General features: G+C 39.8%; 1 protein-coding gene across 1 annotated transcript in view; it reads right to left on the reverse strand.

The window, feature by feature from the left end:
* Positions 1 to 17,933, reverse strand: part of DNAH10 (dynein axonemal heavy chain 10) — a gene marked incomplete at its 5' end in the record, with an annotated part of 54,618 nt that overhangs the window by 14,339 nt on the left and 22,346 nt on the right. The window contains 27 exons of the mRNA XM_084272045.1: positions 327 to 508; positions 1,310 to 1,484; positions 2,041 to 2,202; positions 2,872 to 3,069; positions 3,460 to 3,540; positions 4,334 to 4,537; positions 5,583 to 5,754; positions 6,404 to 6,592; positions 6,905 to 7,072; positions 8,093 to 8,186; positions 8,542 to 8,714; positions 9,379 to 9,639; positions 10,157 to 10,309; positions 10,714 to 10,859; positions 11,780 to 11,899; positions 12,350 to 12,566; positions 12,832 to 12,966; positions 13,535 to 13,657; positions 13,787 to 13,922; positions 14,236 to 14,394; positions 14,564 to 14,682; positions 14,839 to 15,030; positions 15,821 to 15,967; positions 16,069 to 16,257; positions 16,792 to 16,944; positions 17,316 to 17,450; positions 17,739 to 17,922. Of these exons, the coding sequence (XP_084128171.1) occupies positions 327 to 508; positions 1,310 to 1,484; positions 2,041 to 2,202; positions 2,872 to 3,069; positions 3,460 to 3,540; positions 4,334 to 4,537; positions 5,583 to 5,754; positions 6,404 to 6,592; positions 6,905 to 7,072; positions 8,093 to 8,186; positions 8,542 to 8,714; positions 9,379 to 9,639; positions 10,157 to 10,309; positions 10,714 to 10,859; positions 11,780 to 11,899; positions 12,350 to 12,566; positions 12,832 to 12,966; positions 13,535 to 13,657; positions 13,787 to 13,922; positions 14,236 to 14,394; positions 14,564 to 14,682; positions 14,839 to 15,030; positions 15,821 to 15,967; positions 16,069 to 16,257; positions 16,792 to 16,944; positions 17,316 to 17,450; positions 17,739 to 17,922 (4,367 nt within the window). The remainder of the gene's footprint in view (positions 1 to 326; positions 509 to 1,309; positions 1,485 to 2,040; positions 2,203 to 2,871; positions 3,070 to 3,459; positions 3,541 to 4,333; positions 4,538 to 5,582; positions 5,755 to 6,403; positions 6,593 to 6,904; positions 7,073 to 8,092; positions 8,187 to 8,541; positions 8,715 to 9,378; positions 9,640 to 10,156; positions 10,310 to 10,713; positions 10,860 to 11,779; positions 11,900 to 12,349; positions 12,567 to 12,831; positions 12,967 to 13,534; positions 13,658 to 13,786; positions 13,923 to 14,235; positions 14,395 to 14,563; positions 14,683 to 14,838; positions 15,031 to 15,820; positions 15,968 to 16,068; positions 16,258 to 16,791; positions 16,945 to 17,315; positions 17,451 to 17,738; positions 17,923 to 17,933) is intronic.

The raw sequence follows: 17,933 nt of genomic DNA on the forward strand, positions 1-17,933 counted from the left end.
TAGATAGAACTTATCTTCTTTCCACTCTGTACATAGCACATCTTAATTTCCACCACATGGATGATGTAATTCTACTTTATAAGTGGCCTGCTCAGCACTCCTGCTTGTTTCTTTCCTGTTGTAAAGCAAAGTATCTATAAATTGGATGTAACACACAGCAGAAGATCCTTGAACTCTGAAAAATCCAGTCACCCCAACACTGCAGCATCTGCAGCAGTGCTGCAGAAAGTGAATCCCATCCTCCCAAACAATGCTGGAGGGATCACCACTGACATGGGTAATCATATTAGCAAGATTCATTCCATGTGTACAGGTCAGTAATTTACCTCGGACAGATTTGACCTGGCTCTGGGTAATTCCATCAAAATCTATCTCCATCAGGGATCGCAGGAAGTTTGCCTCAGACATCATTCCTTTGGCTGTCTTCCAGTTTAATTCTTTGTAGCCTCTCATTATAAGAACACATTCCAAAACCCCCTGCACCTGCTTGGGGGGTTTTGCAAAGGATCTAGCAAACAGATGGAGGAGACAGTGGAGGAAAAAAAAGAAGAAATCAAAGCACATGGTGCCAGCCAGCAGAGAATCACTGCAATACAACAAGAACTAGTACATAAGACATCCTACACAAAGAGCAAAAAGATAATCCAGGCCAGATGAGAAATTATTAACCAGTCCAATGTTCAAAGCCTACTCCTGCATTCAAACAATTTCATCAGTGAATTACTGAAGGATTTCAACAGTGGAAAGCCTAAAATCCTGATCCCAGTGTGAAGCAGCTGTCCACTGGGAGAAGCAGCACAGGGAGAATCCAGAGATCTACAAGGAAAAGGAAGCTAAACAAGTGTGGCAGGGAAAGGGTAGCTGTTGCTATTTTGGGGACAAGGACTGGATGTGCTTTGACATTTATTCCCAAATACAAGATGTATTATAAAAGCATGGGAAGAAGTTAATTCATCACAGAAATACATTTTCATGCCATCAAAGCATCCTTGAAAAGTACCTGGCATGTCGTACTGGTATTCCCACAGAATAAAAACAGAAGAGGAATGAAGGGGTTTGGACAGTCATGGTTCAGGCAAAAAACATAGAACTTTCCAGTGTATCAGACACAGGGTAGAGAATTACAGGGAAGACGTCAAACAAAGGAGTGGAAGAACAGGCTTGAGGGAAAGTCCTGGGCTAGGAATCAGGGGATTCTGCTGATGCCCTGACCTTTCCCCACACACCACACAGGTGAGAAAGGTGAGGCTAAGGTTCAGATCCTGCAGGCGTCTCAGTGAATTTCCAAGAGTACATCCAAATGAGTCACCTGATTTCAGTAACATCAGACTTGTCAAGCTTCTGAAGCTCCAGTTTGGCAGCTTCTAAAACAGGCATGACTTCAGCCAGAGCTGTCTCGGCAGCCGCCTTTTCCACAGCAATAATCTCATTCTGCTCCTGTATCTCCAAAGCTTTTTCTTCAGCCAGTTTTTTCTTCTCCTCAGCTAGGAATTTTAAAGGCAGAACCATAAATGGATTATTAATATTTCTATACAGAATATATACTAATATAGATTTGTTCCTGGATGAAAATCAGAAGTTACCATCAACTCAGTACTTTGTGTTGCTAGCTTGCCAATGTTTACACTTCCATCACCACGTTAGGAACAGTGTTAGTGTGTTACCAAGAACATACATAATCTCTTTTCCTCCCATTCTTCCCTCTGTTTTTCCTCTAATAATAACTTTCTGAATCAGAACGTTCCTTTCTTGCTAATGCCTCCTTCCCGTGTTATGCCCTACACCTCTGAAAGGGAAGACAAGGGAGGAGAACATAGTATTGAGTTGTGTAAAGTACTACAGGCCAAATCTATCGCAAAGATGGCAACCTGGGCAAGACAGGGGACCTGCTCTTCTAGCGTGACACTAGATCAGCACAGACAGAACGAGGAGGTTATCTCTAGATGCAGCTGGAGCTCTTAGAGGTCTTCCAACCCAACCCAACACCACTGCGAGCCTTGCTTAGCCTGTGGGACACTTCAGTTGTTGTAAACTACCTACCGACTTCTGTATTTGCTGAAATCTCTCGTAACAAAGCCTCACAAGCAGCTGATTTTTCTGCCAGCACAATCTTCTGCTCAGCAAGTTTCTTGTTCAGCTCAACCAGCTGTACACTAGCTTCCTTCAGTTTATCTAAGCCCCTGTCAAGCCGTTTACATTGTGCTAGGTAGAAAAAAAAGGAAAAACACTAGTCATTCACTGATTTTGGACTATCACACAGCAATGACAATCTCACAGAAAGTAAATACAGTTATAGGTGCACAGCAAAAACCTTGGATATGAAAGGGAAATGACTCTGAGAGAGTAATTTCTCAGCCTTTTCTAAGCCTCCCACTGAAAACAGTGTTAATGTCACTTGAGCTGCCACATAATGGCCCTGTACCACAACTTGCTTTCCATATATTACACTGCTCATGTTTTACCCTTTTCACATATTTCAGTGCCCACTGAAGTATGAATAAGAATTGCTGAGGAATTTGAGGAAAAAAATTATAAACCTTGAGGTAGGCTGGAGCTGGAGCTGGTATTAGATCTAATCAGACTCTTCCCCAAGCAGAACAGTATCTGGTTTGGAGATTCTGGCTCAGGTTCAGACACAAGATGAGGAGGAGAGTCCATCATTTGACAGACAGAGTCTGACCATGAACATACCATGGCCAGGTATTGGTCCAATGTCCAAAACAGATGCCAGGACAGCATTTGAGGTAGCACTGATAATAGGATTTTTGCACAACGTGGGTAGTATTTGGGATTCTCACAACATTTTTCTCCCTCCTTTAAAAAATATTCAAATCACTTAATAAAAAGTAGAAAACATCTACAAAGCCTTACCTAAAATGAACTCATTTTTCTCTTCCAGCAATTTTGAGTAAGTATGGATAAAGTCAAGGTAATTCTTTGGTGTGACATGGTTGCTACGCCTCAGTTTCTGCTGAAACCTCTTGCTGAAATCTCCCACAGATTCATGCACCATGACCATGTGCTCAATCACTGACTTGGAGTTCTCTGATGGGATGCGTGTGCTATTTCCTAAAATTGGGCAGAAGAAATAAAAGATGTCAAAGGTTTTGTTTGTTTGGGGTTTTTTAAGAGTCTGCCAATTACAATCTTTCTTATGTACATCTAACAAAAGTCTTTTCTGGGGCAGAGTCAGAAAAGCACCTGCACCTCCTGGTAGGCAGGCCATATTGTCTGCAGAGTTGGGAACTTAAATTTTAATGTTTTTTTAAATCCATTTGAGTAATAAACTTCCATGCAAAACCATTTTTTTTACTGGGATTTTGCATCACCCGTTTCGACTCAGAGTAACAAGGGCAATGGGAAATCAAATTATGAAATCTACAGTAATTGCAAAGTACAGAATATATTTCTTAGGCTGTCCCAAGGGTCGATGGGTTAAAATACTGACATTTTACATACCGACAAAGGATTGTGCAACTGCATACAAGGCCTGGGAGGGCCAGGGCAAGAACCAGTCAATACCAGTGTTGTTGACAAGACCTTAAAATAAAAAGAAAGTGTTATCTGAAAAATTCCTTTGTAAACCTAGACCCTAATCTGCCAGGCAGTCCCATGCTTAACTTTATTTGCATCAAGAATCTGCAGGATTTGTTTTATTTGACTGCGTAGCAACAATATTTACCAAAGTCAATACTTCCATAACAATAGTAAACAATCAGCTTTGCACGTGTGTGTGCTAAGCCCACTGTACTGTTCTTTAGGCTGTACCACTCTACAGGATGCAGGCAAGAGATGCAACAAGGTATTTTAATGCCTGGGTCAGAATTCCCACCCACAACCATCTTTCATGTCTCTTCTGTCTCCCAGGGCTCCTTTCAGCTGCCTGCTGAAGTGCAGCATCCACCTGGCTTACGTGGTTTTTCTCTCAGTGGGTGTCCCTCTCACCATGCCCATTTTTTGGCTTTGGATACAGAAATGTTTCCCTTACCACCATCCCAGTTTCATAATGATTTAATATCATACATTCTTCTGTAAACTACAGAAGAGATGCTGCAGACTTAGGCTCTATATTTCCAGTTCAGTGAGAATGACCAATTGATTTCTGGCTGTTCAGCTGGAAAATGAACTGATCTGATAAATGTTAATCAATAAGACTCTCTAATATGTGGTAATTAAATGGAAAAAGAAATCATGCATTTCAAATCCTTAATTATGAAACCTGCCCTGCTTAGCTTTAGCTGCCAGCCATTTCTGAGTGTCCACTGGAGATTTTCTCTTGCCTGCAAACCTGTATTTCACAGGGAAGGGTCCAAGCAGTGTGTACAACTGATACCTGGGAAATTCCTGCACCACATTCTTAGACTGTCCCCAGCTGGGGACATTCCCAAGACAATATGAAGGTTGCTTGCACATTTGTTTACAAAATACTGCCAGACACTCTCTTTAGCTGGGTTCCCGACAGCTTTAGTAGCTTCCTCTCCAATCTGACTTAGGATGGTGTCTTTTTCATCATCTGGAAAAAGGGCTGGCACCATTCCTGTAACAGAAGGCCATATGAATGCTAGTGAGAACAACCAGTAAGAGAAAACCATATGGCTGGGGATAGGGCAGATGAGAAAGCAGAGTCACAAATGTTAAACCTAGTTCTGCACTGATTCTGGGCAGTTTTGAGTGAACCTATTAATTTCTCTGTGCTTCTCCTCCTTTCTCCCTGCCCCCATGGAAAACTGAGAGGCAGTGCTTAGGATGATTCAAGGGGATTTAGAGGAATAATGTATTTATTTTTGTTGGGGCTTCAGCAACATACACAAAATGTCACAAGAATATAAAGTGCTTTTAACTCTGCAAAGATGTGCAGCAAAGAGTGAGGGAGGAGGCAAGTGAAGCACCGTAATAAGGTGGGTCAGAGCATGGTGTCAGAGGGAAGACACTGCTGGTGGCTGTATCACTGCATTATAATCTGTGGTCTACAAACCATCAATTCACATTTTCATTCTCTCAATTGCATTTCAAATATTACATGAGTTACATAATGACAGGCATAAGGAGATGAGGAACAGGGAAAACTAGACTGAGGAAAGGGATAAAATTTAACACATCTGTTTTCAAATCAGACTCTGTAGGAACTTCTACAGAGAGGGTGGTCACAGTGCCAGCTGCTGTTCATTTTCAGCTGCTGCATACACTGAAAGATACTAACCCACAGTTTAGGACATTTATCTACAAGTAATTGCAGCAGTTTGGGTGAATGCTACTCAAAAGCCAAGGGGACAAAAGGTGGGTCTGTGGCCAAATGCAGCTGAAGAAGCTCAGTCTTGGAGGAAATCTAAGACTCCTGCAATATCATGATCAGTTAGAATTAGCCCAGTAGCCTTCCAGACACATATAAACAAATGTAGGAAGATGCCAAAATACCATTAACAAGGCCAAGAACGTTTCAGGTAGTACTGAAAGGTGTAACTAACTAAAGCAGCAAGAGAGGACAGGGTGAAACAGTAATAGCTGTCTGCATCCAGGGTACATTTGAGATTATGAGTCAGAAGTAGATGCTGATTAGGAGTGCTTGAGGCTGCATGTTTCACCTGAAGTTAACATGTTGTTGATGAGTTCCAGGAAACTCTCTTCTGCTACATGGGAATCTGTGAACAAGAAGACCACTGACTTGTCCTCAATGCCCAGCTTCCGGTACAAAGCTTTCAAATCTTCTCTGAAATTATTTTCTCCATAACCTCGACTCAAGATGATCTCAAAAACCTATGGATGCAAATATATATGAGGAGACACAAATAGACCCAAGATGTGATGGTAACTGAATTGCAATTAGACTGCATCAAGGGTTTTGGTTTGGCCCCTATCATCAGTAAATGTGCAAGTATAAAAAAATTATGCACTGCATTCTTTTTAAAAATGACATTAGTGCAACCCTGCAGGATTGCATTCTCAGAGTTGCTTTATGTTCACCCTCCTTTTTTGTACTTCCCTTCCAAGCCAACAGCCTCTCAGCGAGACTGAAAGTACCTCTGAGAGAGGCACATTTCCTATCTGAAATATTACAGTATCAATCACAACAAGGTTCCTCAAGCAGCACTGGAGTGCTCCTGTAATACTGATAAGTAACAAAAGCAGTAGTTAGGGACTATCAGTTGTTTGCTGCCAAACCCATCTTTGTTTTCAGTCCCCAGTGCCAAACTCCAGATTCAGGCACTGACAGCTTGCAGCCCACACCACCTACCATTGTCATCTTAGACCTCCTGGCAATCACCTCATCCTGTTTTTCTCTCCACAGGGAAGAGATGCCAGCCTGATCTTATTTTGACTGACTGAATTCCTTCCTCACTGCCAATTTAATCCTGATCACAATATTGCTTTTCTTCTTTCACTGCAAAGATGCAAGGTCACTAACCTCACATCCAGCTGTAAAGGCAGCCAGTCTTGTTAGAGACTGTTTTCCTGAGCCTCCCACTCCTATGAGCAAGGCATGCCCACGATACATCCGTATGATGCGATGTACATGAATTAAGTGCTCCAAGGCATCATCAAAAAGAACCAGATTCATTTTAATATGAAATTCATTATATTCCTCCAAAATTTCCTGCAGAGAAAGGTGGACAGAATGTTACTAGGAGACCAAGGAAATAATTAATAACATTAATAAAATAACAAGCCATTTAGCAGCATTATTCCTTTGCCCTTCTTCAGGGAAAATAAACTATTGGAAAATACTGCCAACCCTGTAGCTGATCCTCAATTTTCATTACCACAGATCCCATATGGGTATCAGAGCACACACAATCCTACATGCACACAAAGAGCAAACAGATTTCCTCCAGTCTGAGGCAGGCTCCTGTCCATTCCTCAGGCACACAGACAGAATTGGGCACAGTTCCAAGCTGATGCACACTACCTGAAAGAGAGCATTTGCTGCACTATAGTCTTGAATATCTTCATAAATACGAGGTTGTCCTTCATTCAGTGCCATTCTAAAATCTCCATACAGAATAGGATCCCTCATGGCATGTTCCAACTCATCACTGAAATTCTCTTCAATCAAGTGTTTTATATGGCCTTGTACCTTCAAGTATTTAAAATGAGTCAGGCAAAACAACAAAACAGATGATTCTGAATCCAGTAACACTCAGAAGGGTGATAAAGAAGATTCTTGCTCAAATAGCAACTGACTTTAAGGGTATACTTATGTCACTAGAAGATCTAAAGACCACAACCTCATATTGCATTCTACTTGTGATCTAAAATGATTTAATAGGCAGATCAAGAACTGTTCAAGCCAATGGACTGCAGAAGTTTAAGATAGAAAAGGCTTGTTAAAAAAAAAAACCTTCTCATACATTGGTGTAAATATTGTACCAATTAACCTTCCTTCTCAGCATTCATTCCACCAAGATTTATCACAAATCTTGTAAGACTGGATGAATGTACAAATACAGAAAAGTTACAATACAATTATTCTGAGTTGTGAAAATTGAGCTGGAAAGGAAATATACACATACGTCTGTGTATGTTAGAGGAGAAAGTTTTAAACAGAAAATCTGAAGCCACCTTAATCTACATCTTCTGATACAAGTTGCTTATATATAAGTAAATTACCCAAATCCTCCCCTAATTTTTTAAGGCATAAGACTACTGTAATTTTCCCTTGTGTTTTAAGATATAATTTGGAGGATTTTCCAGTTTGCCTAACAGCCATAGCTGAATGCATTGTTTAAGAACTCAGCTCTTATCTTTCTTTTTCCTTCTTGATTGCATAGTTACATTCTGATCCAATCCTTCCTAAAGGAAAATACTGACTTGAAAATGAAGTGATTTCCTGAGTGTTCCCCTGCACTGCTCTCACGGTTTGTCGCCTGTGCCACTGCTAACTAATTTTCCTGGACAGGCAAGGGCAGTGACACTTGCTGTTCCTTCAGCAGATCTGCTCACTTAGTCCACCACAGTCTGCACGGGCCAGCGACATCGTGGTTAGACAGGTCTGCAGTCTGACTGCAAGGCCTGAGTGCAACAGTTCAGAATGTTGCTGTTGTAAATTAGTTGCTATAGTAATAGTAACTACCAAAAATTGAAAGAAATTACTCACCAAAGCTTTGTCTGCTTCGTTAATCAGCCTGTCGTGGAAAACCCTCAGGCACTCATTTCTCCACACTCTCACCATCTGGGGCACTGTTTGAAACCTACATTAAAATTGAAATATCAGACTGTACCAAATGAGCTGACGTGATTCCTCAGGCCATATGGACCAAAGTCTGGGCTGACTTTTCTTTACTCTTTGGTTTTGTTCATTTCATAAGGGGCAAGTAATTAATTATCTTGGATTTTGCCTCTGGACATCTTCTTTAATGCATCAGTGTTTGCCATCAAGATTAATACCATAATTTAAGATGGTCCTGAACGTTTTTCATTAAACATCACCACAATGAGAAGTGACCAAATGTGACTAATTTCATGCACCAAATTACCTCATCTTCACCCAGATTCATCCAATAGAAATAGGTGTAGGATCACTGAAGGCAATTTTTCTATTCTTACCTCTCAGGAGTTGTGAGAACAAGTCCATTATAGACCCTGGAAAGATCCCGCAGGTTAAAAATGTAATGGAATTTGGAGGGAGTAGGGGGTAGGTCACGAATAACCATTTTATAAAGCTCCAAAGTACACATAGTAATCTTGTCAGAGATGGCTGATACAGACTCATTAAAGATCTGCAAACATGAAAAAGAAGAGGTGTTTTCATGAGACTGCCCAGAGAGAACTCAATGCTATGAAATATACTCTGCTTTTTAGCATTTAACCCTGCTTGGTATACTGCCAATAATTGAGGGGAAACATTTTTTGAAATTCATATTACTCTGCAGTAGGAATATTCTGCAGTTAAATGTTTTAGGCAAGGCTCATCTTCAGTCCTGAGCTTTCACAGTGCTGAAGAGAACATCAAACTCCATGACTGGAATTTATATAGCACTTCTATAGCAGAAAAAATGAATGGCTCTTTTCTTACATAATGTTACTTCTTAGTAAAGCAGTCTACTGCACTGTATTAATTTTTTCACTGTCATTCAGGGAAGAGTTTGCTGACCTTTGCATAGCTGGTTAGAGGAACCAAGTCATTCTCAGGTTTCAACAAATGAAAAGCCCCATGCTTATAAATTATCTGCTGACTTGAATGTTTCTGTATTACTTAGGAACTTATCAAAACAGTGTAAATACAACTCTTGAGAAGGAAAAGAGGAAGGGAAAGGTTTGCATGAGGTTCTAAATAAGAAGGTCTGCTAACAGAAGATTTCAGGTCCTGCAATAACACAGAAATAAACGTCTATTTCAAAATAATACACCTGTTGATCAACCCTTTAAGAACAGTGAAATTACCGTGGTGTGGCCTTTCAGGATGGAGTCATAGATCAAATTCAGTGATTGCTCAGAAGGAAAAGGTACGTTAAAAACACTGAAGAGTGAGATGAACCGAGGGTCAACTTCATTCCGACCTCCTCCAGCTTTCCCCATGGCAGCAATAAACCCCAGGTCTCGCAGAAGCTTACAGTTCATCTCCTTACCACGGTCGTACAAGAAACCTTTTTCTAGCAGCAGCTTCAACAGGGCAATGGGTTGCTGTGTGCCATACTCATCAACCTTTGTAACACAAAAGAGCCAAAATATTCAGAGCACAGTACATCACCACGCCAATTACTGCTATAAATGAGGAAATACTGTGCTCCGCAGTCAGGAGAACATTACAAGGACATTTTGTGGAGTTCTAGGACTGGTTGAACATTCATTCCAATGTCTCCTGTGGGAAAAGTGCCTCTTCCCTGAGATAAACTAAATGCACGCATATTCTTCTGCTCCATTTGTAAAGAGAAATGGATGATTCCTAAAATTCACAGTCTGCAGCCAATATCAGGCTGCAGAAACATGATCTTAATGGCATAAAGAAATGATCCAATTGCATCTCTCTCATATATAGGACAAATACTGTGAGACCTACTGCACACAAGTTCAACCCTTCTGAAGGTCTTAAGCTGAAATCCAGTTAAGCACATCCCATGAATCTCCTTGACTTGGGATTGATTTGATCTCTGTATGAGCGAATCACATCAGTGCCAACCCAAATGTTTCTATACTGCCCCACAAGCCACAGGCAGCTTACCCTTGGCATGTTCATGTCATCCATGAAAACAATGAGGCGTTTTCCCATAGGAGGGCCATATGTGTCTTTAGCTCGCTTCTCTACATTGGTCTCCAGGTTTCGCTGAATGTCCATTGATGTTGTACGAGAAGAGAAGTTAATTACTAGCAGCATCTGCAAAGAGAAGGAAATGGGTAAGAATGGACTTTTACCTGTTCTTTTTTATTTTCGTAGACCATTAAGAAATATTCTTTATATTAGATTGTCAGGCATACAGGAAACACTTCTCTGGTACATTTATTCACCTGAATTACAGATGACAAAAAAAAATCCCATTTTTAGCACTTCAGTAATACCTATTTACTTTATAAAATTCAATCTGTACATGGTAGAACAGACCAAATCATCTTTGAACTTGAGGGAATCTCAAATCATTCACACACTTTGTGTCTGGAGCTCACAGTCATGTTACTAAAAACAATACTGATACAGACTTGAGCTTCAAAAGTGCAAATTTAATACAAGGGCAAAGAATGAAAATGCAGCTTCACAAAAAAGGTAAAATGCCTCATACATACATTAAGGTCTTTGTCCAGATTGTTTAGGAAGTTTTGTGTTGTTGCTGTTTTAGATGTACCCGATTCACCTACAAGAACAACTGGGCGTTTTATTTTTACCATCTGTTCCAGTAACCAAGTAGTGCGTGTTGTATCCACTGTAGGCACTGAAAAAGATCATGAATATGACAGCAGGTCACATTAAAATGCAGAACAGCTTGGGGATTTATATTTATAGAATAGTGCTGGATCAGACCCTCAAAGTATTAACGGGCAGTTGCACAAAGACATAATCTGAAATATCAACTCACTAGAATTGAAAGAACATTTTCATTGCTCAACAATCCCTTTCCAGCATTCAACATTGGGATCTTTTCTCCTATAGAAATATTACAAAAGAAGTTTTCTTCCATATAGGAGGGTCATGGACTGGTTAAACTCCATTTAATCCCTATTTCAAGCATATAATCAGGATTTATTTGGATCATCAGCATTTTTGTAGAACTCTACAGAGATTAATTTTTTCTATGTGGATAGTCTGCCACTAGGAACAACTTTAGAGATCATATCATTGCCTCTTGTGTCCGTGAAGTTAACATGTGCATGCTGAAATATTACTATAAAGTAACCTGCCTTAATTTGTCCTTAACTGCAAAATGCACCTGTCACCCTTATAAAGTGTTTGAAGTAACAACCAATAATGGCCTTAAGAATGTCATTTTGGTCCACTGAGTATATTAACCATGGAGCTGACGTTTTTCCTGGAGTTTTTAGCAGAGCACACTGTTAATATTCTGGTATTCTGGTTTATAAAAAGCACTATTAGCTCCTAATGAACATTATTAACTGAAACAAGCTTTTCATCCTCATTTCTTCATTACACAGTACTGTAAATATCGGCTCTATTCCTGCTAAACTACTTTGAAAAGAACATTAAATAAATTGATTTGTGCCATCACAAGAAACTAAGCCTGATTAGATGACCTTCAGTACAGAAAAAGGATGTCTCATGTTAAGTGCCATGCACTCAGTGGTGGCAGAGTAGAAATTAAATGCTTATCATCACTGTATTTTGTCTTACACTCACCTAGAATGTCAAGAAATTTCACTTGAGGCTTATGAATATATTGAGGAACAAGTTTCATCCAAGGTATCCACTGTTTTTGCGATCCATCAAAGTGAAAGTCATACAAAGTTGGCAGCTGACCTGCAAACCATTAAGCAACTGGAGATTTTTGAAATATTTCATAAGAAAATAATTGTATTGAGATGAAAGTGAAGGATAAGATTCTGGATGAAGTTGGGCAACACTGTGTTTTCATTTACTCTAGTAAGACATCAACCAAAACTCTCCTAGTCCACCACTTGGATCATACTATCTTTTTTTAAGCACCATCTACTAGCTTTCCTTTCATGTTTTGTTTTTCCTTTCAGTGTTTAATCTCTTCAGTTTGGCATACAAAAGTACTGTTCTGTGAGAGCATTGTTCAGTCAGCATCAGTATCTCTACATGGTTTTCAGTGACAGTCCTTCAGAGGGCATATTTTGCAGCCAGGATGGCTAGCTGGAAGGAAGAACAATGTTCTGCCTTCATAGAAACTTCAGACTTTTCTAACATAACCAATGGGATTCAGACTAAATTATGTCAAGATCCTACCTGGCAGCTCCCCTGGCTTAGCCAGGATGTTGTCATCATGAACAGTAGACATGCAGGAAATACGTTTAACATTTTCATCAAATTTAATTCTCCCAGCATCAAGAAGAGAAGCACCTAAGGAGGAATACAAAGCTTCCAAGAAAAAACACTCCAGAACATCAGGATCATCAGACTGTATCACAACTAGAGCATCCAGCATCAAAGTCAGCTGCACCACCTGTTGTAAAACAAGACAAAACTATAAACAGAGTTGCCATTTAGATGCAAGAAAACTCTCTTAACATTTTTTCATCTGTTTGAGTGTTGGTGTAAGGGCATTGGTAGGAAATTAATTTCTTTTGTCTCCTGGTGCTTATCACTGGCAATCTGACATTTCAGCATGGATTCTACTCCTGTGCTTTCTTTGGGAGTTTTTTACCCTCTCCACCATTCCATCTTTCTTTTCAGATAAACTTTTTCAACTTTTGTTCTCTGCTCCTTACCATATTTAAATCTGTTTGAGGAACAATGGTCTTCAGCCTTTCTCCATGTTTGCCATCCACAATTCCCTCTACAATCATATCAATAAGGCAGGGCACGTATTTTTGAAAGAGACGATCTAATTCAGTTCGTTCTTGCTGAGGAACAAGGAGGACAATAATTCAGCACACAGAAGGCTGGAAAGCCAATTTTTGATATCAGAGCTTCCCAGCAACACCTGTTTGACCAAATATTCCTATAGGAATCACTTTTACCAACAACAGGGTACAGTCATATATAGAAGTGTGACACTGTTGTATAGACTGCATTTTCAGCATGTGAGGATCTGCATTCATCAGGTGCTAATGATTAGGTTGTCTTACTGTAACTCCCTGTGGATTTAAGTTTTTTATCTAAATGTAAGAAACAAGGAACTTTACGTGTATATATATATATATATTTATATATATAAAGCACCTATCACCATATTGATAAAGACTCTTTGGAACCACTCTGATAGAATCACCTCACTGTTAACTCTTTGGAGATCAGGTAAGCTGATTTCCTGGTTCTTCACTTTTCAGAAACAACCAGGAGTTAGAAAAGCTGGGAACTCTCTTTAGCTCACTAATCCAGGCCTAGTGAGTAGATTTGTTGTCAGAGACTGCCTTTACAAAGTTCAGTAATCAATACAGATACTCTCTGAACAAGTGCAGAATTTCCCACCTCATTTTCTCTTTCTTGGAGCCACTTCTGCCAGTAGGGCTTATACTTCAGATTTTTAGGGTCTACAAAGACCATTCCACAACGGGATACTGTGGCGGGAGATGCATACTGTAAGTCACCAACCTACAAAGTAATCATACAAGATAATCATACATTTAAACAAAGAACAGCCACAGGAACTGCTTTTCAGGCTTTGTAGACTCAGCTCTATCTAACCTTTTCCATGTATTAAACAGTACAGTTGTTACATACCTCAAACAATAAAGCACAGTGCGACTGAAGTCGAATCCGCTCGCCATTTGCCAGAGTCAGCAACTTGTTGTCATCCATGACAGAATTCATGTTTTCAACCCAGAGAGCATCCACATCTCCATCAAACAGAATGTACCTGTGATACAGGAGCCAAGGGACACTGACTAAGCTCTGATTTTGCTAACATATTTCAGAATTCAGATGTGCCATCAAGGGTGTCAATGTCAGTCCAGCAGTTTTGAAGCCTCTCATTAATTTTTTAGAATTGTATAATTTCCATCCATCTCACTGAGGCTGGAAACTTACAGAAGTCAGAAAAATCCATAGACACTTTCTATTTATTTACTGTTTGGGGGTTTTAATAGTGCAGTATCAAATATATAAATAAAATAAAATAAGATGCAAAACTTAGTATCTAAAAGTGATCACAATGATTTGTAGCTGTCTACCTTCGCTCTTTCTTGTCAGTAGGCTTGTTGATATCCCGAAAAATGTTTGACAGGACTCCATCTGTCCAGTCTCGTGTGGTAGGGTCAAGGATCCCATACAACTCAATCACACTCATAGCTTTAGGGTTCAGTGTGTAAAGCTTTGTCAACAATCCCAGCCTAAAGAAACAGCAAGAAAAGCAATATTGAAATGACACAATACCATCTGATGTTAACCCAGGCAAATATTATGGTCAGCTATTGATCTTGTCATGACTATGCAGGGCTGAGTAATGCAGTCTATGGCAATTTTACAACTAGATTTCCATGTATCAAATTCTATACTCACTTGTTTTGGGCCTGACACAAAGCATTAATGACAACTGACTTGCCACCTCCAGTAGGTCCAACTACCATTGTAGTGTGACGAGTTAACATTGTCTCGTACATCTGAACTACTTTATCCACCTGAAAAATAAATATTGATTCAACAGACTGCTGTCTGTAATTATGCTGTGAAAAAGATCAGCAACTGGTTCTGTACCAAAGCCACTCAGGAGTGCAGCAATGCATGTCCAACCTAATGGTTACAACAAACACTCAAGCAATTAACATTGTTTATACCTGTACTGGTAAAACAACATAACCCCCTTCTTCCAACACTTGTTCTACAGCATCATTGAAGTTAGGATAGCGGACTCGTGGGCAATCCAGGCCAGGAAACAGGTCAGAGATTAGGCCAAGGAAGAGAGGTACATCTTCAAACACAAATTTAGGAAGATTCATATCTCGTAGAGCTCTCATCAGTACAACTTCCTAGACAAAAACATAGCAAAATCATGCTACTAAACAGCTAAGCAATTATCAAACACACAGTAACTTCAAACATCTCTAAAAACTATTTCCTGACTACTTTAGTAACAGCTTTGAGAATGTTTTCTTGGCATCAATCACTAGTGAAACCAAAGGTTGTTTTATAAGGTTTAAGCATATCAATAGCTAAGAGTGACACACTGCATTTTTCTACCATATTAACCAAATGCCAGATGGCTGGAGCGGCCCACACCACAGCTTCCCTCATTTGATAGGGAAGTAACCAACTGTTTTATGAACACACCCCAGTTCTGTAGTGCCCATGAGAGTATCATTTAGATACCAACTTTCTGCCAACCTGCAATGTGCATCTGCATATAACTGTTTATGGAGATTTCAGCTGTCTCCAAGTTTTTTAAGAAGAAATTTGAATAAGAATTTCCCTAGGCAACTGAACATAAAAAATAGGCAAGAAAGCTGAAAAAAAAATACACAATTAACAACTGTGTGACTGGGGCACTCACTGTTCAAAAACCAGATTTTGCTAACCATCCAGAGACATTCATCTGGCTATTTGCATCCTGGACTTAAAAAGAAGTAAAAAACCTCATTTTCTATAGATTTCCCTATTGCAGCTTGAGGCAGAGAGCATGATGAAACTCAGAACGTGAAATAATAAGACATATAACACCAGTGCTCCTATTTCCAATGCAGACAGACTACAGCAGGTATGTAAACACTTCCACTTCCTAGAAAAAGATGATCTGCAAAGGGTAACTAAGTAGCAATCTACCTCACTGAGGTCTGGTGATCCTCTTTTCAGTTCTCCAGCCATCACCAACACTGACTTAAGGGCCCGCAGTCCAAAATCATAATGATGCTGTTTAGAAAGTTGCTCCTTTGCCAGCTTGTATAGCACTGTCATCTTTTTGGCCAGCACCTGTTTGAGATTTCAGTTAGAGAATCACAAATGTGTAAGTCACACCGGCCATGCATACGTGGGTGCATACACAGGTAAGGGTAGCAAGAAAAGTTTCTTACCTTTGCCATAAGGAACCCTTCAGAAAAGAGCATGATTTCACAGATTTGCTGAAGATCTGGTACAATAACAACCACAGGCCTGAACAAAGCTTTTACAGATTCAGGGAGCTCAGTCCGGCCAGCATAACCAGGATTCATCGTAATAAAAATGCCCATTCGGCTGTCAAGGGTAATTTCCTGTCCTTCAAACTAAAAGCATAAGAAAATATTAGAACAATGTGCATTTGAAATTGAAATAAATAGTACTATTTTCTCAAAGAGAAAGCCAGCAATACTGGGGCACCCACTAAGGACAACAAAAAGTATTTAGCTTTGGCTACTCATACAGATACATTCATCCCACTGTTTGTATCTTGCATGCAAACATCAAGACATTTCACAGTTCTTGATCAATTTGTGTGAGGATTTTCAATTCCAATAAAGGTCAGTATATAAAGCCTCATAATCCACATCATGTTACTCCTAATTACTTCTATGCTATTATCCCATTTACTTACTATTATCATAGTTAGCTTACTTTTATTCCATTTCACAAGAGAAGGATTAGGAAATCAGGATTTAACATCTCTGAAAGTGAGAGTATATACTCTGGAGTTTGAAATATTCAGCACAAATTAATTACAGAAGCAGACACCCTTTGGTCTAATGATTGGGTCTAACCCTGAATCTTGACCTCAAATACAAGATCAGCCTCCACAATGACTCTTCTTTTGTAATGTTTACCTGAAATGTTTTCAACTGATTCATTAAAGCATTTCGAATAGTCTGAATCTGAGAAGAAATGACTGAAAGCACAGAAGCGTCAATGCGATTAAATTCATCAAAGCATCCCCACGCTCCACACTGGGCAAGACCAGAGAAAATTTTACCAACTGCCTAACAAGAACAAGAAAAATATCTCAGCAACGGACACATAAAACACTCAGTGATGACAAACATTGGAGTATGCTGTAATTCTTAATGACTGGACAAAACCTCTGGATATTTATATATGCAGGAGCCAGCAATCTGGCATAAAGTCATGCAGTCATTACTTGCCAAGTGCAGATTATCTATGAGGTTAAACACGTATCTAGTCATTGGTCATTGCTCTGGAAATTATTCAAAATTGACATTTTTTTACTGTATTTCATTATCAATCAGTGTGGTATCTCTAAGGGAGGTACATATTCGGAAGTTCAGAATACGTCCTCATCCTGGCACTGAAAAAGAGTGGTAACTGGCACTTTATCAGAGTTAATTCTTACTTTGAAATCCATGCCTTCTCCACAGTTTGTCACAACACACAGCAAGCCCAGTGCTTTGGCCAGATCCTTGGTTGTTTCCGTTTTCCCTGTACCTGCTGGCCCCGCTGGTGCTCCTCCCAAAAACATTGATAAAGCCTTTGGAGACAGACCAAAAAACAAACAAAGTTCAGATTACATTTCTATTAGGTTGGTAGCAAAATCACAAATGAACCTTTGAGTACAAAAAAACCCTTAAATTTTATCTGTGAAAGCATTCTACGTTACCCTTCAGGCAATCAGGTTAGAAGGATATCACAACTGATTCCAAACGTGTTAGTGTTCACACTGGCATCCAGGAGATAACAGGAAATGGCAATAAAACAATTACGTGCCTAGAAGTATGTTTGAAAAGGGCTTGTTAGTAAAATCTCCTTGGACATCTACCTGTGTGAGTGTAAGATAAATACGATCTGTAAGCGGGGTGATGACCAGCCGTCCGTTCAAACCCATGTACTCATAGCCATAGGAAAATGTGCCTGTGCACTGCCGCACGGTGAGCTCATCTGGCTCTCGGTCCCAGTAAAACCGCAGCTGGCTTTCCCATTCAAACTCCTGAGCCTGCAGAATGCTACACAAGAG

The sequence above is a fragment of the Gallinula chloropus genome (genome assembly GCF_964237585.1).
Source record: "Gallinula chloropus genome assembly, chromosome: 17".
Lineage (NCBI taxonomy): Eukaryota > Metazoa > Chordata > Aves > Gruiformes > Rallidae > Gallinula > Gallinula chloropus.